Source organism: Hermetia illucens, chromosome 4, assembly GCF_905115235.1.
Source record: "Hermetia illucens chromosome 4, iHerIll2.2.curated.20191125, whole genome shotgun sequence".
Lineage (NCBI taxonomy): Eukaryota > Metazoa > Arthropoda > Insecta > Diptera > Stratiomyidae > Hermetia > Hermetia illucens.
In genome coordinates, this window is record NC_051852.1 from 155113673 (window position 1) to 155140008 (window position 26336).

At 46.1% G+C, this 26336-nt stretch overlaps 1 protein-coding gene across 3 annotated transcripts in view; it reads right to left on the bottom strand.

The window, feature by feature from the left end:
- Positions 1-13280: 13280 nt before the first annotated feature.
- The window catches only part of LOC119656178 (prominin-1-A), a 50125-nt gene continuing 37069 nt past the window's right edge, over positions 13281-26336 (bottom strand). For 2 of the 3 annotated variants that reach the window (XM_038062525.1, XM_038062524.1), the window contains exons 11-16: positions 24460-24751; positions 24093-24346; positions 14164-14436; positions 13850-13903; positions 13713-13739; positions 13281-13467 (exon numbers count right to left, since the gene is read on the bottom strand). In XM_038062525.1, coding sequence (XP_037918453.1) covers positions 13347-13467; positions 13713-13739; positions 13850-13903; positions 14164-14436; positions 24093-24346; positions 24460-24751 — 1021 coding nt within the window. In that variant the 3' untranslated portion in view covers positions 13281-13346. The remainder of the gene's footprint in view (positions 13468-13712; positions 13740-13849; positions 13904-14163; positions 14437-24092; positions 24347-24459; positions 24752-26336) is intronic. The other variant, XM_038062526.1, reaches the window with a different exon arrangement.

Consider the following 26336-nt stretch of genomic DNA (forward strand, 5'->3'; position numbering starts at 1 on the left):
TTCGTAGAATATAAGCCTTCGTTGACGTCTTCCTCCGAACGAAGAACCTTACCGGCGCAGGAGACAGACACCTGTGAATAAACTGATGAGAAGGCGGATGTGGAAGTGGATTGGTCACAAATTAAGAAAGGGTGATATCTCAATTGTTGGCTATGTCATGCAGTGGAATCTACTATCTCAGAGTAGCCAACGAGTAGGTTGTCTTAGCACCAAGTCGTGCAGAATAATTGAGGAGGAGTACACGCTTCTCGGGAAGACCTAAAGAGAGTTGGAGAACCTCTCAGCGACCTGGTAACGATGCTACGTATCTGTGTTTGACATCCTATGCCACATTTTAGGGGCAAGGTAACCTTTTGTGAATTTAAAAATCGGGGATGCTCTGTGACCGTAGCTTACATGGGTGTCGCTTCCTTCTTTGAGCGGGTTTTCAAATATACATATGTAAATCATCCCCCTCGATATTTTTCAAATTACAACCCATCAATGTTTGCTTAATAGAATTAGAAAACTAGAAACTTTTTCATGCTATTTTCTTAGTCCTGTTAAGAAAATTAACGATTTTTCATGGAGAAAGTTCGTTAAAGTTGGAGGTGCCACCCTTCTTTTTTCGTCCTTTAAATCTGCTTTGTTGCTTTCACTTAATTTTGCACTAATTACATTTACGTGTTTTAATTTCGTTGCAAATGCAATTTTTCCGATCCAAACATTTTCTAGTTTGCGCAGCTTTTAGAGTAAGCGGATTAGTTGCCATTTCATGAATATTTAAGGGACTCCTTTAAAAGGTACAAGTTCGTATCCGCGTAGATACATAGTATCTTATTTGACTGAGGTGTTAAAACCTTAACAAAGAGCTGTCCATACGAAAGGAAACTATTCTCTGGTCGAAGGTCGTAGAGAGGACTAATTATAAAGTATCTTGATGAATATATTGCGAAGCTGATAGATATGGGAGAATTGAATTGTAAAGGCGACCCTCTTGTATTTTCGAATAATGACAGTCAAAACGTTTGAATAAAGCGGCATTTTCGTCCTCGTTTTGATGCCACGTAGATGAGGCAGGAGAGAATGTGCATATTAAAAAGTATTATGGTGAGACCAGCTTTTCTTCATTTCAATTTATCACCTAAGGTCTTCCGACAGGTAATAGGGGATGGGGCAAGTTGGCGGCGACAAATGACTGGAGAGAATCGTTGATTCCTTTGACTTGCCTGATCTGGCCCATGGAGATGGTTATAGGCAGCGTTGTAATTGGTAGCTTAGGGATCGGTTCACGTTTATGTGTGACAATATCTGCAAGCTTTGATTTGGTAAACAATCGAGAGAAATCTAATTGAGTTCTGTTTTATCTACTACGTAAGGGGCAGAATGATTTGCCTCCATAAAAAGCGCTTTCTCTAGCTTTCATATGAGGAGCCGACCTAAGTTGAGGGTCAAGAACAGTCTGGTATCCAGAATAATCTCAAAGCGACTTCTTGGATACTACTAGTAAGGCTAGATTATGCTTTCTAAGTTCCAAGCTCCCAGGTCCCCGTAGAGTCCTCTAAAATCGCTTATATAATGGCCTGCCCCTGCGACTTTTGCAGGTTTCCGCATTTAGTGCTCGTAAAACTTTGTCACCGTTTGTCAATATACTTTGGGCCCTTCCGCTCTCTCGTCTTCGGGAACCTATAACTAAGGGAATTCCGTTTACCAACGGGAGGGAAGAGGAGGAACAGAACTGTTAGTTCCAGAAACTCCCTGCCGTCTGACATCTCTACCGGTCGAGCTCTATCTTCTTTTCAAAAGAAGAACTGGACCGTATAGAATGCGCAAGATGGCTCTAAATGTTTTCCTGTCCTCCCACCTGTCCCAGGCAATGTTGTCTGGCGAGAACTTGTTGTTGACGTATACCATCTTACCTTCCACAAGAAAAAATGGTCTGACCGGCGTCGTCCGTAATCCCATTGCAAAATACAAAATCTTGTGCAGGTAAGCCTGAAAGTTTCCGTGCTCACTTAGGTAAGGAAATAGTCTGTCCTTCCATGCGTTTGATTTGGCTACGCACCTAACTTGCCAAGAGAGTTGCCACTCATTTCCCCCTGTGCCTGTATACGTCCCTTAGCATCCGCGATCACTGTTACGACCAGTTCAAAGAATGTACGATAAGTAGATGTCACCTACAAAGTTCCCTCCAGGGCCCAAAAAAGCAGGCGAAGAAGGATGAAAGGATACAATTGCCTGCGCCGCCAGATACCCGCCTGTCTAAAGACAAGGAGGCTAAAAACAAAGAGCCAGTAGCAGAGGAGACAAGCAAACGAAGAAGAACTAGACCGTCGGCTCTGTTCATTAAGGCAAGAAATTTGCGGAAGTCCTTAGTGAAATCCGTAACAGGAAGGGGCTGAAGACAACGAAGCAGAAGTCTTTTCCATAAGGAAAACGAAGGGTGGCCTGGAAGACGATTAGCAAAAGTACGATCTGCGAAGCGGTGAAGGGAATACTGGTGAAGAAGGCTCTTCTTTCTTGTCTAGAGATTATGTGCTTTGTTGAAATCCGAGATTGTGACTACCTCACAGAAAAGGTCGAAATGGAGGAGGCCATAAAGCGTGAATGTCCGAAAGCTGCCTTGCGTCCTGACCTCGCAATTTTTTTCGCTAAGAATCCAGGTTTCCGAGGAGTACATAAGGACTGGCAAGATCATAGTCTTGTACAGTAAGAGGTTTGACCGTATGGTGAGACAAGGCTGTCATACGGAAGGTCACGGTTCCAATCTCATTAGTGGCAGTAGGATTTGTATCGTGATTTGACGTCGGGTACCAGTCGACTCACCTGTGAATGAGTCGAATCAGGGTAATAATCTCAGGCGAGCACAATGCTGACCACATTGCCTCTAATATTGTAGTGTGCCGTTACGGTCTTGAATGAAGTGCGCTAATACACTTCAAGACCCTAATCCAATTGGATTGTGGCGTCAACGATTGTTATTATTATGCCTCCATAGGTAGTTTTAAAGCCGATGAAAAAATGGTGCAACTGATGTCCATATTCCAACAGTTTTTCCATCGCTTGCCGCAGAGAGGAAATCTGATCTGTTGCTGATTTGCCTGGAGTAAAGCCTCTTTGGTATGGGCCGTATGGGGCTATCCGGTCTAGCAAGATAGCGGAGAATATCTTATAGATGGTACTCAGCATGGTGATACCTCTATAATTGTTACATTGCGTGATATCTCCCTTTTTATGTATGAGACAGATAATGCCTCTTTGCCAGCCGCCAGGCACTGATTCGATGTCCCACACCATGAGCATCGGTTGATGAAGTGCTTGGTGTAATTGGTCGCCTACATGTTGAACCAATTCGGCTGTAATTCCATCGGCTCCTGGCGACTTATGATTTTTAAGCCGATGAATTGCACGGACTGTTTCTCCTATACTTGGTGGTGGCAGTATTTGTCCGTCGTCTTCAGCTGGCGGGGCCTCCAATTCGTAGATCTTCTGGTTATTCCGTAGTTCATCAAAGTACTCAACCCATCGCTCCAATATGCCCATTCTGTCGGAAATCATATTTTCCTCTTTGTCTCGGTAGGATGAGCCTCGAAGTGTATAAGGCTTCATCCTGCTGACTTGTTGGTAAAACGTCTGCGCCTGGTGCGATTGCTCTCTGTACTTTTCTAGTTCACAGACCTGTTGGTTCTCCCAGGCTTCCTATTTCCATCTGCGAAGTCTCTTCTCCGCTCGAAGGAGTTCATGATAAGTCTTTGCGCGTGCTCGCGTTCCATGAGAAAATGCGCAAATCGTTATCCTGTTGTCGTTACCGGATTCGTCGTTTTAAATTCCTACCTGTCCGAGGCTCCTTCTGTGGCTTCGTTATTTGGTTTTTCCGTGTAGGGTTGTCTGCCCTAACCAACCCCCAACCAGGAGGATTAGTTGATATAATTTGTCCCGTTTTTAGGCGCGCGAGACTCGCCTTCATCCTTCTCCGTCTGCAGTTTTTCATTATGAAAGAACTCCCAGCGATCACCACGTGGAGGTGGGGATAGGGTTTGGTAGTAGGGCTGCTAGTGTTGGTTCAGCAGGCGTTTTCCAGGCTTTATGCTCCATCTTGGGTACCAAACCACTTTTGGCCCTGGGACCTGTACTACCCTTTGACCGTCGAGAAACTACTTAGCAGTGGAAAAATCAAAATTGGATGGGAAGTATGCAGAGTACGAATCCGGATAATCCCCATCAAATGCTATGTCAGCAACTTGCAAAGGACCGGCCAGGAGAACAGCCAGAGATGTAGTCAGGTAGGTCACCAAGCGATTACCTTCCGCAGAATGAGACGATGCCGGACTTTCAGTGCCGGCTTTATATGCTCTGGAGGACGCCGCTTCGGGCACGTAGGGCGAATTCTGGTAGTCAATGATTTTAATGCTAGGGTATGAATGGGCTTACTCCACCCAAACATTCTGCAAATGGCGACGAGAACCGGGCTCGTAGTTTTAAACACCGGATTCACACCAATATTCCGGTGCTCTGGTTGCTAAGTAACTTTTGCGCCGGAATCTCTTGCGCTGTCGGTATCGCGAGTTCTAGAAGACTTCTCAGCAAATGAATACTAGTACATGGCGTTAGATGCGGTTGACTCTATTTGTAGGCGTGCATCAACTCGGCCCTCTGCTCGCCTGTGGAAACTGGGGAGGGTTAACATCGGGAGATTCTTCGAATCTCTTGGAACAGGCGGAGTCCCGCTGGAGGTTACTTCGGGGGTGGTGGCGTTGTAGCTGACACTGTCGTAAATTCAGTGATGTACCTGATAACGATAGGTTGTGAAGCTTTCGACCCTGGAGCACAGCAGAAGTTGCCGACCTACGGAAGGAATGTCATAAGCTCCACAACGTTTACACGCCCGCGAGGAGGCATGCGCCAAGGCAAAGTATAGACCAGCAATAAGAAGATTCCGCAATGCGAAAATAAAAGCGAAGCTCGGGACTGGTAGAATTTAATCTAGGAGGTAAATGTAGACTCGGGGATTTGACTGTAAACTCGTTACTCGGTAAATCGGATTTCTGCAGATACCCTGCATACTAAATACCGACCAGATAGGCCGCATTGTACGGGCATTATTTCCTCGACATCCCGCATAGGTTGATATCAACAGCGCGGAAGGCGTCGAGTACTGCCCCTTTTTCACAATGGAAGAGCTCGAAGAAGTAGTTCTCGCCACGAAAAATAAGAAGACGCCAGGTCCTGGTGGTAAAGAAAGGGAAAGGAGACTCGGACCTGTCGTCTGCATACCGACCGGCAAAGTACTTGAAAAATTCATCAGGAGTAGATTAGCTGAAGTGATATGTTCTGTCGGGGATTTATGCACAAGGCAGTTCGGGTTCAGAACAGGGAGATTTACAATGGATGCTGTTCTGGTGGTCATGGATAGGGTTCATCGAGCCGATCACTTGTCGATCTTGCCACATGTACCCGATGTCGGAAAAGCCGTCCACTCCGTAAGATGGACAGATATGCTAGGCACATTAGAAAACTCATAACACGTGCCGAGTTATTTTTTGTTGATATTGAGGGCTTATCTGAGAGACCGCTCCCTACTTTGTAAAATGCTAGACGGCCAGAGGAGGTTGCAGATCACGTTGGGAATAGCATGAGGATCCATCCTAGGGCCGGGCTTCTGCAACGCTTCCTACAATAACCTGTTAAGACTTGACATGCCAGAAGCGTCGCGCCTGGTCGGTTATGTAGACGGCTTGATTGCAAGGGTTCCATGAACTAACAACTCCCTTCCTTCTTTCTCTGGCCGTTGGTGGAAAGGATTCCATGACTTGAATGTAGGGAGGGCTAGCCCGAAGTAATGCATCAAACAGTTCCAGGCAAGTTCTCTGATTACAAGGAGGTGTTTGCTTGGAAGTGCGATGGCTTATCGGGGCGTCAAAAAAACTTGGGGCGTCAATATCTGTTGGATCCATATTTATCTTTGGAAGTGTGGTAGTGAACTACACGACCACGACGAAGTGCTGTCTGAACCTTATAATAGCTACTATTTTGGGTGAGCTTCAGCGGGCAAAATCCACAAGAAAAGCACAGTCTTGTTGAGTAACCTTTCGTGCCAGTTCTGCGGGAAAACGAAAGGAGCAAAACGGGGGCGTTTTTAGTAGATGTAAACCAACAAAATGCTGCAACCTGTTGTAGCGCGGTCTTCCTAATATTTTCGATTGCAGTAATTACCACAGAGAATCTACCTCAGATTACGAGCAAAGTGTTACAGCAGTGGAGCAAACTGTATCTTTATTGGTTTCTGAAGACTCTGGTTGAGTCGTAACCTGTAGGTCCTTTCTTTAATTAAAAAGATAGCCAAAAATTGTGCACCTTCATAGCATAAACACATTAAATTTGTAACTAATGCCACCAGTTTTCCTAATTATTATAATAATCTAAAAAAAATCTAATTAAATCTAACGAAATCCTTAACCTGTAAATAGAAAGGACAAGGAAAACTTCTTTAATTTACATTTCAAATACTCAAATCCACAAGAATCTTTCAACATATTCCTCCGTTGCCTTTACCGGTGGCCCGTACATGTAAAAAGAGGACCCTTATCCTGGCACTTTAATTAAATTTTTCTTTTATCCTAACAAGGACAAATTGCCATCTTTTTATATAGTTTTGCATTAAACGCTCGCGAAAATGGAGCAATAGTTTGAGAATAAAAATGTATCGCGTAGAAAGCCGGATACTGTCCCTTTGCCCCTCCCCTGTTATCCTTCCTTCCCACAAGATGCAATCATGAGTCCTAGCTCGCTCTCGAGCTGAATGTGGTTCACGCTGCGACCGACTAGAATCGCTGACCATATTTTTTCAACTTTATAATGTTCTTGGTTCCACTGGCCAAGACAAAGGAGAAGGAGGACGGCATTTCCTTTATTTTCCGAAGACAACAAGGATTTTTTTTTGGCCGTAGATCAGAGAAAACTGAATTAACATGGCGTGTTCATTGTAGGGAATGTATCTGAACCGGAGATTATGGACAGTCGCCAAGCGGGCTAAGGTCACTCGCAAAGTTGCTCCTTTGGAACTTGTTGTCATGCGATTTTTGCTTTTCATTGTTTAGTCCTTTTTGTGATAACCCGTTATTTTATTGTAATGGCAGAATGTATCAGTTTGTTATTTGCTTTATAATTCACTTGACTGGGCTGCGGAGGGAGCGCGGAGGACTTTGTAAGGAGATTTTTGCTCTGCAAGATACATTTATCATCTTTTTTAATGCATTCCAAATTGTAAGTTTGCCAAGTTTTTGAAGTTGACCGAGGTTTTTTGTCATCTAGGCAGTGCCATTCCGGAAGCTTAATTACTACTGGGACTCTTTAAATTTGCTGGCGGTTGGGTTGGTTTCGATGGGGTGGGGTTGAATGAAGCTGAATAAGATTTTGTTCTTTTTAATCAGATTATTTTATTAGTTGTTACGTTGATTGACTTATTTTAATTCGATTAACTAATCTATTCAAAATGAATTGTCGTTATTTCTGCCGATGCGCCTAAAAACGGGACAAATTGTACCAACTTCGCCCTCCAGGTTGGGGGTTGGGTAGGGCTGACAACCCTACACGGAAAACAACTTACTACGAAGCCACAACAGGAGCCTCGGACTGGACGGATTTTACAACGACGAACCCGGCAACGACAACGGAATAACGACTTGCGCATTTTCTCATGGAACGTGCGCTCCCTGCACAGAGATGAAGCTGATAAGCAGCTAACCGATATCCTGTCCCAATATAGAGCTGATGTAACAGCGTCACAGGAGATGCGTTGGACAGGGACCGGTTTCCTGGAGGAGAGCCACTACACCATATATTATAGTGGCCATCCAGTAAACCATGTGCCCGGAGTAGGTTTCTTAGTCAGCCAAAAAATGAAACCTACTGTTATATGCACTCTGCGCTTGCGAGGCAAGTTTAGGAATATAAGCCTCATTAACGTTTACGCCCCTACAGAGGAGACTGCAGAGTCGGAGAAGGATACCTTCTGCGAGGCAGTAGAACGAACCCTCGAAGTCCCAGATGTGACATCAAAATCATACTTGCTGGTTTTAACAGCCAAGTAGGGAAGGAGCCTCTATTCAGGCGATACGTTGGTCCTCATAGCTTACACGAAAATACAAATAATAACGGACGGCGGGTTATTCAATTAGCAGGGTCACACGAAATGGTTGTTGGAAGTACCTGGTTTGCGCGGGAAGCGGTCCACAAACATACGTGGGCCTAGACGGGACCACTTTCAACCAAATTGACCATGTGTTGATCGAACGCCGCCACCTCTCAGCCTTGATGAATGTCAGAACCTTTTTAGGGGGGGGGGCAATATAGACTCGCACCACCATCTCGTTGGCATAGTGCTCCGAGCTCGAATTACGACACCACCTACAATCCCCTCTGACAATCAGGTGAGAGTAACTACGGTTGCCATTCACAACACAGCCCTCCGCGACACCTATAAGAGGGAAATGGATGCCGCAATAACCGCAGTCAACAGAGGACCTGGAGATGAAGCATCTACAAATGATCTTCACAACCACCTGAAGAACGTTATCATGGATACGGCCACAAACATACTTGGTACCAGCCGCAAAAGGAGTGGGAAGCAACGGAACGGAAGAATGCCGCATACCCAGTAATGTTGCATTCTCAAAGAACGCGGGCACGCGCAGAGACTTATCACGAACTCCGTCCAGCAAAAAAGCCACTTCACAGACGGAAAAAGGAAGCCTGGGAGAACCAACAAGTCTGTGAACTAGAAAAGTACAGGGAGCAACCGCACCAGGCGCGGAAGTTTTACCAACAAGTCAGCAGGATGAAGCCTTATACACCGCGATGCTCATTCTGCCGAGACAAAGAGGGAAATCTGATTTCCGACAGAATGGGCATATTGAAGCGATGGGTTGAGTACTTTGATGAACTACTGAACAACCAGAACATCGGCGAGTTGGAGGTCCCGCCAACTGAAGACGACGGACAAATACTGCCACCACCAAGTTTAGGAGAAACAGTCCGTGCAATTCAGTCCGTGCTAAAAAATCATAAGTCACCAGGAGCCGATGGAATTAAAGCCGAATTGGTTAAATATGGAGGCGATCAGTTACACCAAGTGGTTCATCAACTTGTGCTCAAGGTATGGGACAGCGAATCAATGCCTGACGATTGGCAACGAGGCATTATCTGTCTCATACATAAAAAGGGAGATATCACACAGTGCAGCAATTATAGAGGTATCACGTTGCTGAGTACCATCTATAAGATATTCTCCACTATCTTGCTAGGCCGAATAGCCCCATACGCCCAGAACATCATTGGCCCATACCAAAGAGGCTTCACCCCAGGAAAATCAGCAACAGATCAGATTTTCTCTCTGCGGCAAGCGATGGAAAAACTGTTAGAATATGGAGTCAAAGGTCGGGGCTCTGGAGAAGGCTTTTGATATCGCCTTCAAAGTCTCGTGCCCTGCTAAGTACAGCAGAAGGACCCTGCCACCGTGGTGGAACGAAGATCTCTCTAGTCTCAGGAAGCTGACCAGAAAAATCTTCAACATCTGCTACAGGCAAAAATACTGGCAGCCATACAAGGACTGCCTAAAGAAGTACAAGTTGGCCATCAGGACCGCCAAGAGGCGATCTTGGCTAGACTATTGTCAGAACATTGAAAGCACTAGTGAATCCGCGTAAGTAAGATTCTGTCCAAGGAACATAAGAGTCCATCCTTCCTTAAAAAGTCGGAAGGCTCCTGGACGGAATCTTCTAGCGAAACCTTGGAGCTGCTGGTGCAAACGCACTTTCCCTTCAGCGAGGAGGACTGTGAGTCAGAACCTCGCTTGGAGGGTTTGCGGCAAACCCAGCTGTGCGAGACTATCAAATCGGTAATTACCGGGGATAGGCTCGGCTGGGCTACAAGCAGCTTCTCCGCATACAAATCTCCAGGCCCAGATGGCATAATGCCAGTCATGCTACAGAAGCAGCAGGAAAGGGTTGTGCCGTGGCTTGTTGATATTTACCGGAGCTGCAACACTTTAGGATACGTACCGCAGTCCAGGAGGCGCGCACGGGTGGTTTTCATACCGAAAGCGAGCAGGCGCGGTCATGAGTCCGCGAAGGACTTTCAGCCAATCAGCCTGACCTCTTTCGTGCTGAACACCCTAGAACGCGTCCTGGACATTCACTTAAGGACGATTATGGAGAGAAAGCCTTTCACTAAGTCCCAGCATGCCTACCTCAAAGGAAACCACCCTCCACGAGGTAATTGGCATGGTTGAGCGGTCGTTGCAGTACAAGCAGTATACCCTTGCTGCCCTCTTGGATATAGAAGAAGCTTTCAATAACGTCAGTACCAACGCCATCAAGAAAGCCTTGACCGGCATAGGATTGGAGGGGTATCTCACGCATTGGATTTTATCCATGCTGAATACCAGGATGATCCAGCCCGATCTGGGAGGCAACCACTTGACCAGAGCTGCAGAACGCCCCAGGGTGGTACCATCCCACCGGTGCTCTGGTTAATAGTAATGGACAAAATTTTACATCCTTTGGACAGCAGCGGGGTGAAGGTGGTGGCGTATGCCGACGACTTGGTGATATTAGTATCAGGGATGTTTCTGTCCATTATGAGCGACATCATGGAAGGAGCGTTGCGAAAGGTGTGCCTGTGGGCCGCAAGATGCGGACTCAGCATAAACCCAACCAAAACGCAACTGATGCTATTCACCACCAAGCCAAGGATACCTGAATTCCATCTACCACGGCTGAATGAACAAAGATTGGTTCTTTCCTCTAATGTAAAGTATCTGGGTGTTATCCTGGATCCTAAGCTAAATTGGAGGTTGAACATAGAACTGAGGGTTAAGAAGGCCCGTATAGCCTTCTATGCCTGTAAGAGAACCTTTGCAAAGAAATGGGGTATCCGGCCGAGGATGGTTCTCTGGATGTACACCGCTGTAGTGCGTCCGATCCGGACGTACGGCTCTATTGTATGGTGGCAGGTTTTGAAGAAGAAATACAGTGGAACGAAGCTTAATAGGATTCAAAGAACCGCGTGTGCAGGTGCTACGGGGGCTCTGCAGTCCTGCCCGGCCGATGCTCTCAATGTACTCCTGCATCTCCTCCCCCTAGACCTCCACATCAAATATGTTGCAGCGTGCAGTGCCGTCAGACTACGTGAGTCCGGATGCTGGGCAGCGAAGTCCTACGGCCACAGCAACATCCTAGATGAAATACCTGGAGAAATCTGGGCATCCCCCCCGGCTGGTGGGGCAGTGCAGAGACGCGCTCGACCATCTGGGCAGCACGCTCAAGGTCACTCTCCTCTGGGTTCCCGGGCATAGGAACATAGAGGGGAATGAGCGGGCTGACGGATTGGCCAGGCAAGGCTCCGCTCTTGGCAGTCCCTCGGCGAATACAGTCGGTGTTCCGCTGACGGCTGTCGGGGGCCGAGTCTACTCGCATTACCTAGCAGCGGCGGGACTGAGATGGCGAAGGCTTACAAGCTGTGCCAAGTCAAGCAGAATTTGGCCCGCTTATAACATACCCCGATCACGAGAGCTCCTGTGCCAGACGCGTGCAAATGCATTCAAGATTACGGCGGTCTGCACGGGGCACTGGCCCATAAGAGACCTTGCCGCTAGGCTCGGCTTACCCTACAACTCGCATTGCCGAAGCTGCGGAGAAGGAATGGAAACCCTCATGAAAATTTCTCTGCGATTGCCCAGCTCTGGCTCGAGTCAGGTTGCGGACACTGGGTAAACCATTCTTTGGGGACCTCAGCGAGATTTCTAGCTGCAGGGTCGGAGAGCTGCTTTCCTTCGTGAATGCTACGGACTGGCTCTGAAGATCCGAGCCGGCTGGACTCTGTTTCCCTGTTCCCATAACAACAGTCACGGCCTTAGCAGTTTGTGGCATCAAAACGGCGCACCAAAGCGCTAATTGGGCTCCTCGGAGCGGCCACTGATACCTACCTACCTTTAAAGCCGCCTATGATAGCATAGCCAGGGTAAAACTGTACACGGCCATGAGAGAACTCGGTATCCTTACGAAATTAATAATACTGAATAGGCTGACCCCGACCAATGTGCGAGGCCAGATAAAAGCAGCAGGATCACTCTCAAGACCATTCGACATCAACAACGGTCTACGACAAGGGGATGCCCTATTATGCGTCCTCTTTAACCTGGCCCTGGAGAAAGTGATCCGTGATGATGAGGTAAATGCAAGAGGTACGATCCTCTTTAAGTCCACCCAACTACTGCCCTATGTTGACGATATCGACATCATGGGAAGAACCACCCGAGACGTACAAACTGCCTTCATCCAGATCGAGGAGGCGGCTATCGGTGCGAGATCTTGGGCTGCACATCCATGGAGGACAAAATATATGGTGGCAACTTCAGCACCGAAGAAGAATCAACCAACATCAAACCGCACTGGTCAAACACGAAGAAGAATAAGGATAGGAGAATACAACTTTGAGACCGTTGACAATTTCTCCTATCTAGGGTCGAAAATCACAACCGATAACAACTACGATGATGAAATCCGCGCACGATTGTTGTCAGCCAACAGAGCCTCTTTCAGCTTACAAAGACTGTTCCGCTCACCCCCTCCGTCTCACCATAGGGTCAAAGCTCTTACTGTACAAGACAATGATTTTGCCAGTCCTCATGTATTCCTCGGAAACTTGGGTTCTTAGCAAGAGGAATTGCGAACTCTTGATTCTCCGAAGAATTTTTGGCCCCCCTACACGAGGATGGACGATTCCGTAGCCTACACAATGACGAAATCTATGAGCGATTCCATGATCGTCCGGTTGTGGATAAAATCCGGCTCAATAGGTTACGGTGGGAGAGTCACTTAATCCGTATGGATGAGGATGATCCCGCCCGGAAAGTCTATAAGGGCAATATCTATGGTAGAAAAAGAAGACGAGACAGACCCTGCCTGAGATGGAGCGATGGCGTAGGTCAGGACACCAGACAGCTTTTAGGGATGGTGGAATTGGTGGACCTCGGCGCAAAACCAGGATGTCTGGAGTTCCTTATTAAGTCAGGCCTAGACCGGATACCGGTTGTTGCGCCGTTGACGATGATGAAGATACATTTATCATCTTTTTTAATGCATTCCAAACTGTAAGTTTGCCAAGTTTTTGAAGTCGACCTTGTGACCTAGGCAGTGCCATTCCGGAAGCTTAATTACTACTGGAACTCTTTAAATTTGCGGGCGGTTGGGTTGGTTTCGATGGGGTGGGGGTTGAATGACGCTGAATAAAATTTTGTTCTTTTTAATCAGATTATTTTATTAGTTGTTACATTGATTGACTTATTTTAATTCGATTAACTAATCTATTCAAAATGAATTGTCGTTACTTCTGCCGATGGGATTCCGTTGCATGGAGGGTGGTTCGTCATCTTCATCGTCGAAGACTATTTCCGCTTGCTCCCATCTCACACTTCGGACACTATCTTGCCTGGTCCATTGTATCAAAATTCGTATAAAATTGTGTATATTTGTAGATAAGATTGCGTGGCAGTGCGGTTATTGTAAGTGCATTTTTCAAGAAAGGACAACGTTTCCGTTGCGTATAAAAATCCGGTTTTCATTGCGTTTCGTACAAAAGAAAATCGACGTATAAAAGCGAATAAGAATAGAAATAGAGAGAAGAAAATTTCTTATCAAAAATTGTGTGTAAAAATATTTGATCACCAATTAGACCTGCTCATATGTGATGGCCGTTGTGAGCTACAAATGGGAAAAAGAAAATTCCAGGATATATATTTAGTCCTTATTTCATAAAAAAAGTAGAAAGTTGAGGTAATCTTAGTTATGCTTCAAAAAACGCGAGATCATACCTAGATGCTCCCCAGTTGCTCTGCTCGTTTATAAGCCGGCTATCAGGCGGTGTCCTGAAAGACAAAAGGATAACCTAGCATTCGTCCTGAATTATATTGTTTCGCAGATTGGTTTCAAGCGAATGAGGGGTGAAATTTTTACCTCTGATTCTTTGAGGACCGATTGAGCTCAGAAGGGTCATCCTTAACTCACTTAACTTACCTTGTCCTTTCTCTTGAACCTTCGTCCTTATGACCTGTTACTCTAGCCCAAACTACTTCCATAATACAAACGTACTTATGTATATGAATGATGATATAAAATAAATATATACCCATACAAGTGACTTGCTGTTTGTCGACGTCCTGTTTCTGTTTTCAATTTAGTATGAATTGTGATGATATTTAGTGCGATTGGTGTCCCTATGCACCACAGGAGCAAACATGAGAATGTACAAAACCATAATCCGTTTATCGAATCGAATCCATAGCGACATAAAAAATTTCGATTAGCATCGAAAATATTGAATAGCGGTCGACAGGTTGCCTTTGGATCATCCAATGTTACTGAAACTTTGTGTTCATCCGCTGTTAAATAATCTTTAATCCTGTGGAAAAAAAAATTGGACAGAGATAGTAGTGTGAATTGATAACGGGGGAAGATAAAGTGATTTAATACTAAATAATCCGGCGGCCTGGTATTCTGGACTTCCTCGTGGTGGCCGCTGGAAACTGTCTTTGGACGAGCCAAGAATGCGTAGGGCCGGGCTCGGAGTAGGTTCATCCAACTGACAAGGATCTGCTTGTCTGCTGGTCATGTGTTAGGCGCAAGTAGATTTGGCGGGGGGATGGACCAAAGCAACTGCCCGGGGATCATCCTCCCTGCACTGGAGAAGGGGCTAATAGGACCCCAAGCCAAGGTGGAACAGCATTCGCCGAGGACTGCGTGGTCAATGGGGTGCTTGGTCTTTAGTATTCAAACTCTGAATACCTTGGACACCTTCAGTTTCAAATAAGACACTTACCTTGGTGGCCGGACTAGCCAGGGTGGACATTCTTCCCGGACTACTCATGGGACCCAGCCATGGACTCAATTTTAAAAACAGAAAAAAACAGACGATAGAAGAAGAGGGGGTGATGCCAGGCACATCATCGGAGGACTAGTCACTGGCATCCAGCCAGGAGATAGTAGCCGTCGAGAGCAGCACACTTCACAGTCGAAGCACTGCTCTGCTGAAACCAACCACAGGGACCTCCCGGAACGAGGCGGCAGACGGACTAGGGAATTTCAGGCTGCCGTCAAACACCCGAAACCCTCGACGTCTGGGGATCCTTAAAAGTGAAAACCGACAAGAAGGTCGGTCGTCCGTACCCGACTAAGAAGCGAAGGTCCACTGGTGTCCTGCTCAAAATCCAGTACCAGAGGGCCATGCATGTTCTCAGCAAGATTGCTAAGAATAAGGGGTCCTGTACTGTCGACAAGAGGGATGAAAAAGACCTCGCTAAATACCAGGCAATTGTTGAGGAATACAATAGCAAACATCTGGCAGGCGAGCAGAAGCGAAGCCCATCGATCTGAAACACAAATGATCTCAAGACGAGTTCCAGCAAGGTTACAAGCGGAGCAGAGTGGGCAAAAGTTCAGACGCGAAGCAATACCTGAAGAAAAGTACACAACAACTGTCAGCGACAGGCCATGAACTGTGAAACCATTCAGCGACGTGACCAGGAGTCACTTACGTGTGGCGCTGGTAGATGGTAATTCCGCTAGGGCAAACTAGCGCTGAAGGTGTGGACCAGTGTTGAGGCCAGGCTGTCGGAGATGACCATTGAGCATCTCCTGGACACCGAAGGTGAACACACGGGAATCATCCCCCGCTTTGATTCCTCTCAGGTGGTCCGTAGGTTCCACGTTTTAGCTTGCGAGGACCAATTCTCCAGGCACTTTCTTCGTTCGTGCGTCGCTAACATCAGCGAAGCATGGGAGGGCGTAAAGCTCAATGTCATCCCTTACGACGAGAATCTCAGGAGACCGGTCGCTCGCATTTGCTTGCCGAAGATCCGTATGGGTAAGGACAGGTTCGTCCAATCCTTGCAAGTTCAAATCACCAGGATTCTCATGGAAGACTGTGTTGTTATTAAGAAGGAGAAACCCCAGAAAACCAGGCAACCTTTTCTACTCCGTATAAACGAAGAGTGACTGAAGGTACTGGAAAAGGTCGACAATAAGGTGCTTTTCGGAGTCAGGTACGCAAAGATAAAAGTGTTCCGCTCTGCAAAACTTAACGGCGACCTAGATCCAATCGACGCCACCAACGAACTATTGGAGGAGATGAGGATCGACGGTCCGACGGGAACTGACGAACATCCCACGCAAGCAGATTATGCTGAGGGTAACGCAGATAAATTGTCAGCACTTAAAGTGCGCCTCGGCTAATCTGCTTGTCTTCCTCTTAGATGAAGATATCCATATCGCACTAATACAGGAGCCCTGGGTCGGAGGCGACCGAATCATCAAAGGACTGCAAAGCAAATATTTTAATTTATTCCACAGTACAGGAGACGCTGATCAGGACAAGCTTAGAGCAGGTATTCTCGCGAGGAAGAGTCTGCACGCTTCTCTGTTTCCAGACCTGAGTTCCAGCGACCTAGTCGTGGTCAAGTCGGAGCAGGCGGGGGGAGAGAATGTGTATATTTCCTCGGCTTATATGGCTCTCGACAGAAAAACTGCAACATCTGACGAACACCATAGCAACAAAGAAGGAGAACCTGTTGATAGGCTGCGACATTAATGCAAGGCATACGCTTTGGAGCAGCTCGGAAATGAACAAGAGAGGTGGGTCTTTCTTTGATTTTATTATCACTTTAAACCTATCGGTGTGTAACAGAGCCGGTTCACCAACCTTCCATTTCCCCAGCTCGGAGAACTGTGACGGTTGGGAGGAGGTCCTTTATATCACCCTAATAACCGATAATACGATTCTTCAGGTGGAGAACTGGAGAGTGTCTGACCACAGCTCCTTCTCAGATCACAGTTGGATTCTTTTCGGTCTAGATCTCGCCGCAGAGGTCTCCAAACCCTTCAAAGACCCCAGAAGGATCGACTGGAGAAAGTTTGGTCAAGTAATTAAAAATAAATTCTCCGGTGCGCAAAGTGGTAATATTGGCACGACAGACGAACTGGAGTGAAAGGTCGGGGCTCTGGAAAAGGCATTCGGTACCACCTTTAAAGTCACGTACCCTACTAAGTACAGCGAAAAAACACTGCCACCGTGGTGGAATGAAGATCTCTCCAGCCTCAGGAAGCTCAAAAGAGAAATCTTCAACATCTGCTATAGGCATAAATATTGGCAGCCATACAAGAAATGGCTGAAGAAGTACAAGTCGGCCATCAGGATCGTCAAGAGGCGGTCTTGATTGGACTATTGTCAGAAAGTCGAAAACACCAGTGACTCCGCAAGGCTCAATAAGATTCTGTCTAAGGAATATAAGAGCCCATCCTTTCTTAACAAGTTGGAAGGCTCTTGAACAGAATCTTCTGGTAAAATCTTGGAGCTGCTGGTTCAAACGCATTTTCCGGCCAGCGAGGAGGACTGTAAGTGAGAGCCTTGCTTGGAGGGTTTGCGGCCACCCCAGCTGTACGAGACTATCAAATCGGTAGGAGGGTAATATTGGCTGGTTTATAAACAGCTTCTCTGCAAATAAATCTCCAGGCCCAGATTGGCAGTATGTCATCTGCTATCTGTCAGAAGCAGCAAGAAAAGGTTGTGCAGTGGCTTGTTGAGGTTTACGGGAGATGCTTCTCTTTGGGATACGTACCAGAGTCCTGGAGAAGCGCACGAGTGGTTTTCATACCGAAAGCGGGCAGGTGCGGTCATGAGTCCGGGGAGGACTTTCGACCAATAATCCTAACCTCTTTCGTGCTGACACCTTAGAGCGCGTCCTGGATATCCACTTAAGGACGGTTATGGAGAGAACGCATTTGTCTAAGTCTCAGCATGCCTACCTCAAACGAAAATCCACAGAAACCGCCCTCCACGAGGTAATTGCCTTGGCTGAGTGGTCGCTGCAGTATAAATAGCATACCCTAGCTGCCTTTTTGGATATAGAGGAAACTTTCTGCTATGAGACGTAGGACTGCAGGTGATGTCGTTAGCAGCGGAGCAGTCCATCAGACCCGAGGAAAGTTTAAAAAATGTGCATAGACCCAGATAGGATCTACGTTGTTGTTAGAAGGGAAGGTTCAGAAAGCGGAGGCGGGAGGAGTAGTCCACATGAGGCAAGCTTTTCTTAAAGAAGAGGGAACAGTTGAATTTACGTTGCACATTTTCAAGGGCAAGACAATCACAGTTACGGGAGGGTGACCAGAACACGGAGCAATACTCGAGGGTATTCCTCACGTCAAAATTAGAGGAGGAGCGAAGTATAAAGCCTGACAATTTTGCTGCTCGATTGATGACATCGAGGCAATGGGTATCAAAGCAGAACTTATTGTCGAAAGTGACTCCGCGGTCTTGAGCGGAATTTACGCAGGATGAGGAACGCCCGTTAAGAGAGTAGGAGGAAGAAGTGGGTGAGGATTTTGGGGAATAGTACATAGAGTAACACTTTCTGACGTTTAGCGCTAAACCATTAGTCGAGCACCAACGAGCCAAAAGTGTCTAGGTTGGATTGAAGGGAAAAACAGTTCATAGGAGACGATATAGCGGAAAACAGCTTAAAGTCGTCGGCATAGAGCAAACAGGGACATGTAAGGGGGTGGGGGAGGTCGTTCATAAAAAATAAAAATAAAAATAACAAAGGCACCAGAATAGATCCCTGTGGGACGTCAGAGGAGAGGGAGAAGGAGCGGGATGTGCAGCCGTCAAAAGAGGCGCGGTAGGATCGGTTGGAAAGCTAAGAGGCAAGTCATAAAACAAGTGGTATGGGAACGCCTTGAGACAAGAGTTTGGATCGAAGTATCTTGTGATTTACGGTGTCGGAGGCTATAGCGAAATAGTGTAAATTGTATGGTAAATGGTAAAGTCAAGAAGGTTGGAGGCAATGGACCTACGCTTCAAAAGTCGTGTTGCTGTTTCTCTATGTGGTGGCCAAAGTGAGCGGGTAACTAGTCGCTGGCATATCTTTCCAAGATTTTGGAACAGGGGGGAGAGGAGGGAAATGAAACGGTAATTCTTGGCAAGCGTACGATCGGGAAGGGAGATGGACTTACCAGTTTTGAGCAAAAAAATGTTTGGAAGACCATCGTAGTCAGGTCCGACATTGGCATCAATTGGCCAATGAGGTACTCGACAAGGAGAGGAGTTAGAAGGGGTATGGTAGGCGATGTGGGGCAGGCTACTTCCACCAGCGGGATGAATCCGGAGGAAGGAGGGGGAACATAGACTGAGGAAAAGTAGTGACAGAGTAAATCACAAGATAGTTGAGGGAAGTTAATTGAGGGAACTTAATTGAGGAGCCAGAGAATTTAATGGACGGAGGGGATAGTTGGGCAGGACAGCGGGAGTTGCGAATGTGGGGCCAGAAAAGTATGAGGTTTCCGCCCGTTAGTGAGTCTTCCACACTGGTCAAACATTCGATTGAGATGATGGTATGATTCCCAGTTCTAATACAGGCGAAGTTTCTCCTGCGGCGCTTAGTAATGAGGACCGCGTCCGTCCAGCACTCTCTAATCACGGCTTAACATCACCGATTGTTTCCCTGAGGAATAACTCAGCGTCCTTGTGATGCTTTGCGACCACAACCAGTGCTATGCTGTCGACATAACCCACCAACTGCATCCTCTGGAACAAGAAGGTAAGGAACATCATTGTACATGATATTCCGCAATAGTGAACCCACTGTAGAGCCTTGTGGGACACCTGCAAAGACGGTATTCCTTGGATCCAGCATTGGTGTCCCGCTCTTGAAAGTATCATGACCAGAGACTTTCGTATAAAGTTCTAATTGGCAAAAATGAATGCATTTCTCACGTCACCACCCCACAATATTTGCTAGTGCAACCCATTCCGTGAATTGCATTTTTTGCCAAACCAGTAAACATTTTATGGCATCAATGGTTAATCTAGCTTTGCAGAACCCATACTGCCGGTATGAAAGGCCTCCTTGGCAATCGATGACTCAGAAGTAATCTATTATAAATTACCGGCTCCTGCACTTTCCCACAGTGTGAAGATATATAGGTTTATAAGAGATGTTTCGACCGGAGGTCCGCCAATCTCTGTGATGCAGAAAAGATTGCCTTGCAAATACACGCTTCGAACAACTCCGCGAACATATCCGGTCTACATTTCACGGCAAGCCCGAGGGCCTTGTTCTGTATGTTGCTTTGCTGTTGTCTATTTCTCTGCAGATCTCCGGCAACTCGTCTCTGGTGACTTTTGGAACCGGCTTCACATTTAGGGGTCGCTGGAAGGTGTTAGTGTCGCCCTCTTCCTGGGGAAATAACCACTGGATGATTTTTAAGAAGAGGGCACGTGATCTGTATGCGGAGATGAACGGCCTCTGAATCCCTCGTTCATCATTTTATAGGCGCTACCCTATGGGTTCATGACCGTCTCCGAACAGCGCTCCTTGAAATATTACTTATTGTTTCGCTGGATGGCGAGCTTGAGGTTCTTCAATAAAACTATTAAAAGAAAAAGTCGCCGATTTTACTAAAAATTTATTTTTGGTTTTTGAAAAATGCAAACAAGTGTTTTTTCAGGGCTTTGCTCTTCTTGTGTTCTTGAGGTGCTTGCGGGCTTCCTTATAGGTATGCCCGTTTTGCCCTTAATAGATCTACTGTCCCTGCCCTCTGAGCTGTTTGTCGAACTCAGTGGCAAGTCGATCGAAGGTTGACCAGTTGGCTATTCCACCAGTAATTGGGTCTTCTAGTGGGAAATGAGCACTTTCTAGGCATCGATGCGTCACATGTCTTAGCTATGCATTGTATGGCAGCTCTCCTCTGCCTCGGAAAAGATTTCAAAACTGAAAATCCAACCCCTGAAAGCTGACCAGTCGTCAACATCTGCTGCAGGGACAACTACTGATTTGGATGCCTGTCGCCAAGTCGGATGTCATGCAAGACTTAGTAAGATAGTAAGATTCTGTTCAAGGAACATAGAAGCCCATCCCTTCTTAAAAAGCTGGAAGGTTCCTGGACCTTCTTCTGGTGGGACCTTTGGTCCATGTGCACTTCCCCGGCAGTCGGGAGCAAGAAGGGGTTGTGGTTGTTGCTTGTGTAGACTTACCGGGCTTGTGCGAACTAACCGGGGATGTACTTGGTTCGGATAAGTACCTTCCTGGATGCAGAGGGAGCATTCATCAGAGTTGGTACCAAAACCATAAAGGAAGCTCTAACCGAATTGGATTAAAGGGGTGTCAAACGCATTATATAGCTTCCATGCCAGTGACCAGGATGATACAATCGTATCTTATCAGATCAGTGAGTAGAGGGGCACCCACGGAGGCGCCATCGCTCCGGTGCTTTGGTTGATAATGATATATGATGTTCTACGAATATTGGGCAAGAGGTGAAGATGGTAGTCTATGTCGACGATATGGTGACATTGTTGATGTTTTTCTCAATTATTAGTGAAATGATGAAAGCCGCAATGGGGAAGGTGTGCCTGTGGATTGCAATATAAGGACTTGCATAAATCTAACCAAGATGAAGTTAAGGTTATTTGCCACCAGGACAAGAGTAACCAAGTTCTACCTGCCGCCGTTTAATTTACAAAGATTGGCACTTTTCTTCAATATAAAGCTCTCTACGACTGTAAGAAGACCTTTGTAAGGAAATGGGGTCTTCGATCGAGTCTCTGGATGTATCCAGAAGTGGTTCGTTTCATCCTAGCGTGTGGTTCGGCTGTGTGGTGACAGGCGCTGAGCAGGAAGTACAATAGAACCAAGCTTCCTAAATCAACTGCTGATCGCAAAGTAGTCGATCTGATTCCTCGTATGCCGGAGGTCTGTTGAAACCTGGCTTACCTTAGGTAGGTTCTGTGCTCGAACAATGTGTCACCAAGGACAAGGCGATGGAAGTTGCAGAAAAGTATGAACCTCTCACCGTTATTGTTGCGGTCGTCAGACCGTGTTTCTCCATCACACGTGCGACCAAAGTGTTGTCAGATCCCACCTTGTCATTTAGATCACCCACCACGATCACAATGTCACTTTTAGGAAGCCTCCCCTGAACTGCGTTTAATTGTTCGTAGAAAACTTCCTTTTCCACTATATCGGAAGTTTCCGTTGGTGCGTAGCATTGGACAATTCTGATGCTCCTTAACTTGTACCGGAATCTTACAGTGTGTGTTATTGAGGGAATGGTCCCAGAGGATCTAATGGTAAGCGAGACGCATTGTCTTTGAAAAACGAAAAATGACTCAACCCGAAATCGTTCAAGAATATTGGAGACTAGCACGGTAAAAGGCTTTGCAAAGTGTCAACACCGGTGGGATGATTCGCGACGGGGTCGCTGAATCCAAACACTGATTATCCGTGCTGAAGAATGCGTTCAGCGACGATAAGGCGAAGTTAGGTGGCTCCTGACGCAATTCCTGGCTTGGCATGATAGTTACAGACAGAATTTCTGTGTGGGCTTCGCTTAAGGACTTCTAAGGCACACTCGTAGGACATGTGTGCAGGAGTCGAGATCTCTGGGCCCTCTCTGGGGTTTTCGCGTGGTTGATGGTAGGGGCCTTCAGCGTCTTGTGCCATCTTTAATCCTGTTGGAATTGCCAGTGGTTGTCCAGCGGGGTTTAAGCCGAGGAGTTGGTTGCTTGTCGGTGATCATAATTGCCGATACACTAAAGCGTGGAGTCCATTTTTGACAGATGCAGATTGTGTAGAAATGTCCTTGAGAGGTGCCACGTCGAGCCAGCGCGTGAACCTATCGAGAAACCTTACCAGTCTCGCATTGGGCCGATTATGTCGAGATGGATTGTGTGGAAACGCTTGATACACTGACTTTCTCCCCACATGTTTTGGAGTCCTACATTGTCTGGCCCAAGAATTAATGTCTTTATTCACGGACGGCCAGAAATACTTTGCGGTGACGGGGTGCGCTAGATCGTGAATGCGCTGAAATACTTTCTTACGGAATTCGGTCGGAATATATGGCCTTGGTCCCTTGCCTGAGGTCTCGTAGTTTACACTGGAGTTTGAGATGGAAATAGGAAACTCCCTAAATGTGTACTTGAAATTAGCCCTAAGGCTCTGAAGAACTGCGCCGTACACCTGCGACTACCGGTTGTGGTACTTTTAACCTCTGCAACACCTGACAAAGCGTTCGGAACTACGTCATCCTTTCTTGGCTCGTGTTGAATATTGGAAGTGAACTGGCTGATAAAGTGCAAGTGGCGATGTTAGTGAGGGGACACTTTCCCGGCCTAGTGGTGTAAGGCGAGGGAATTCCAGGAAGAATATGATTCAAGTAATTGCATGAGCAAGGATTATTGGAGCTTGGTCGTTAGTTGGGTAGTACGCAGATGCCCTCAAATACTTCTGTATATCCTCCCTCTCTGAACCCCCACATTAAAAACGTAGCGTGCCGTGTTCTCAGACTACGTGAGCCCGGATACTGGACAGGGAAACTCTACGGCGGAAGTACCTCGGAAACTAGGGGCATTCCCAACGAACTACGCCATCTACAAGCCGTAACCGAGACATATGTTTTCCCAGGATTCTCCAATGTATTTCAGACGGAGGTACTGGCTTGTCGATAGTTGGGGCATGGTTGAGCCCCAAGTGTGACAAAGTCATTCTAACCAACATCGAGGCTCAAGGCTCCATACTCGTGGGAAAGTGTAACGGTACGTTGAATAGTCTAGGTAACAGGCTGAAACTCACCCTCATCTGAGTTCTCGATCATAGGAGCATAAAGAGGAATGAGGAGCGCTGACGGACTGGCCAGGCGGGGCTCTACTCTTTTCAGGAACATGGTGAGTGCAGTCTGTGTCTAGCTGGTGGGAAGCAGGCTCAGCATCTTAAGGAGCATTAAGCTAAGGAGCATTTGGTCCGCATATAAGAAGATACAATCGTGAGATCTTTTGGGCCGGTTACGTGCAAATGCGTACAGATTTACGGCAGTCTGCACGAAACGCTGGCCACACAAGAGGGAGAAACTAGGACACTAGGTAAACATTCTTTGAGGATTTTAAAGAGATTTCTAGTTGTTGGGCTCTTTTCCTTCGTAAATGGTGTTCGTTTCTGGCTGATCTTCAGATATTAACCTTACATATTTGGGTACATAGTGTTAGATACAGGTCAGGTTCATCCTTACCTTTGTAAATAAAGTTTCGTGTAGTTCGTACAAATTTCAGCTGCCGACTTTTCCAGATACTTTTGCACACTTTTCAAGTGGTTCAGCGTCTGATTAACCTGATTGGTCCATGCATTCTTTTCAATTTCCAAAACGGTAAGCTGGTACAGGATATCGCTCCTTAATCCTTCCAGTGGTTGCAAAACACCAACCTGAAGTGTTTTTGCTCGCGTATCAAGTGTTGACATCCGATTCGAGGTGGTAACGTCCTGAATCTGAATTGAAAATTGAAATCGAATTCAAAATTAAATTAGTCCAACGGTTGACCAACTGTCGCTGGCACCACCCACACGGTGTCCTGTAACGTGAAAATAATTTTCATACGTACTTGGAGCGCAACACGTTGCATTTGATCGATAAATGTGCCCAAATCCTTTTCCGGTGTTGGTTGGTTAATCGAATTCCGATAGGCTGTGAGATTGAGGTCGGCCGTTTCCAGCATGTGTTCCAGGATGTTCTGAATGTTTTTGGTGAGGAGCAGAAGATTCTCTTCTGACACGTGAATTGAATTGATGGCTCCATTGAGCTTTGGGTATTGTTTGAGGTCAGCTATTTGTGTTTTATTGACGAATTTGTCGAGCTGGAATACTCGGTAGGAGGACTGATTCTGCTCGCATTTTCTGGGTGAAGGAAATGATACTTTGTAGATACTTTTTTAACTTAGATAACTCTTATAAGACAAGAAACTAATATTCCCTCAATATTTTATGCCTGAAAGCAATAAAATCCAATATTCTCCCTGACAACGATGGCGAGTGTGATTATATCCTTGCAGTCATTCAAATGGCATATGCCCCAGTCATCTGCAGTTCCAATATCAAGTGACGGCTATCAAACCATATCGAAAACCTGCCACTGAAGCAAAACCCTTCAAAGGATTCTTCCAAGCTGACGTTATAGGAGCCTTGGATGCACATTCGTCCCTATTTGATGTTCCTGAATGGGAATATGCACACATGAAAATGCTAATATGGAAACTTTCACACGACTTCACCGCGAAATTGATAGCAATATATCATAATAGTATTTCAGTAATCACCGAGGTCACAGCGAATCCTTGGTGACAATAATCCTATTTTATTCAATGGAAGTCACGCGGTTTTCAACGGAACCTATTACTTGGTTTGGGGATTACTGTGTGCGCCGTGAAAGGGACATGGGCTTGAAGTACGAATGCTCTTTTGAAAAAGTAGATGAACCGGAGCTTAAGGGTTGGTTTTGGTGAAAAGAGCAAAGAACACACAAGACGAAATATGGAAAGCTATCATGAAGTGAACATATCGGAAGGAATTTTTAATGCAATACGGAAGGTTTCATTGCTTCTACAAGGACTATTTTGACCGCAGTTTTTAGGCAGCCCTAAATTTTGGTTAGAAGCTTCAATTCCGCGACAGCTATACGCTCGTAAACTGCGACCAAATATTGAAATATTGCTATGAATGCATCGGGAACGCAATTGGCACTGACAGAAAAGGACATTTCAAGTGATTCATCACAATTTGATTAAAGGCATCATCATAAATTTCGGTCTTAGATTGAATGTGGACTCAGCTTAAAAGTTTCTGGAAATGGAATAACTGATAGATTGCTTTGGGGGGTTGGGCTTGGACTCTTGTAGCCGTGATTTTTACCATCCTTTATTGTTTTGTTATTGCAAGGAAAATTATATGTAAGGTTTAATAGGTAAACGTTTTTGTGATGCGTTGCTTCGAGAACTGAAGGCCGATGGAGGACTGGTCTCCAAGAAGAGAGTAAAATTGGTACTTCAGTCCTTCGTAAGTAGCGCAACATGCAAAGTTCATGCCTGTGGTGTACATTTTTTAGAGTACACAACTATTCCATACCAGTACTAACCCGTTTGCAGTTTGCCACAAGATTAGGTGAACGACTGAATTTTTATAGCTCCAATGTTGTCACCCTGATAAAACCTGAACGGATTCTCACAGCCACCCATATTGGTCCTTGGTGCCTATTGCGTAAGTCCTTATGAAGGAAGACGATGCTCTAAGCTCGCTAAATGACTGAAAAGATTTCAGCGTGACTGTTTTTTGATTGCTTCCCTTTCATAGTATGCCCTATTCTTTTGCGTCGAAACACAATTCCAGTCATAGTGAACAACAAAGGTAGTTTGACAAGATGATCAGCGAAGTTGAGTCTATGTGCGGTAGTCAGGTTTCGGTAAACAATGGCCTGCCCCAAGGATGT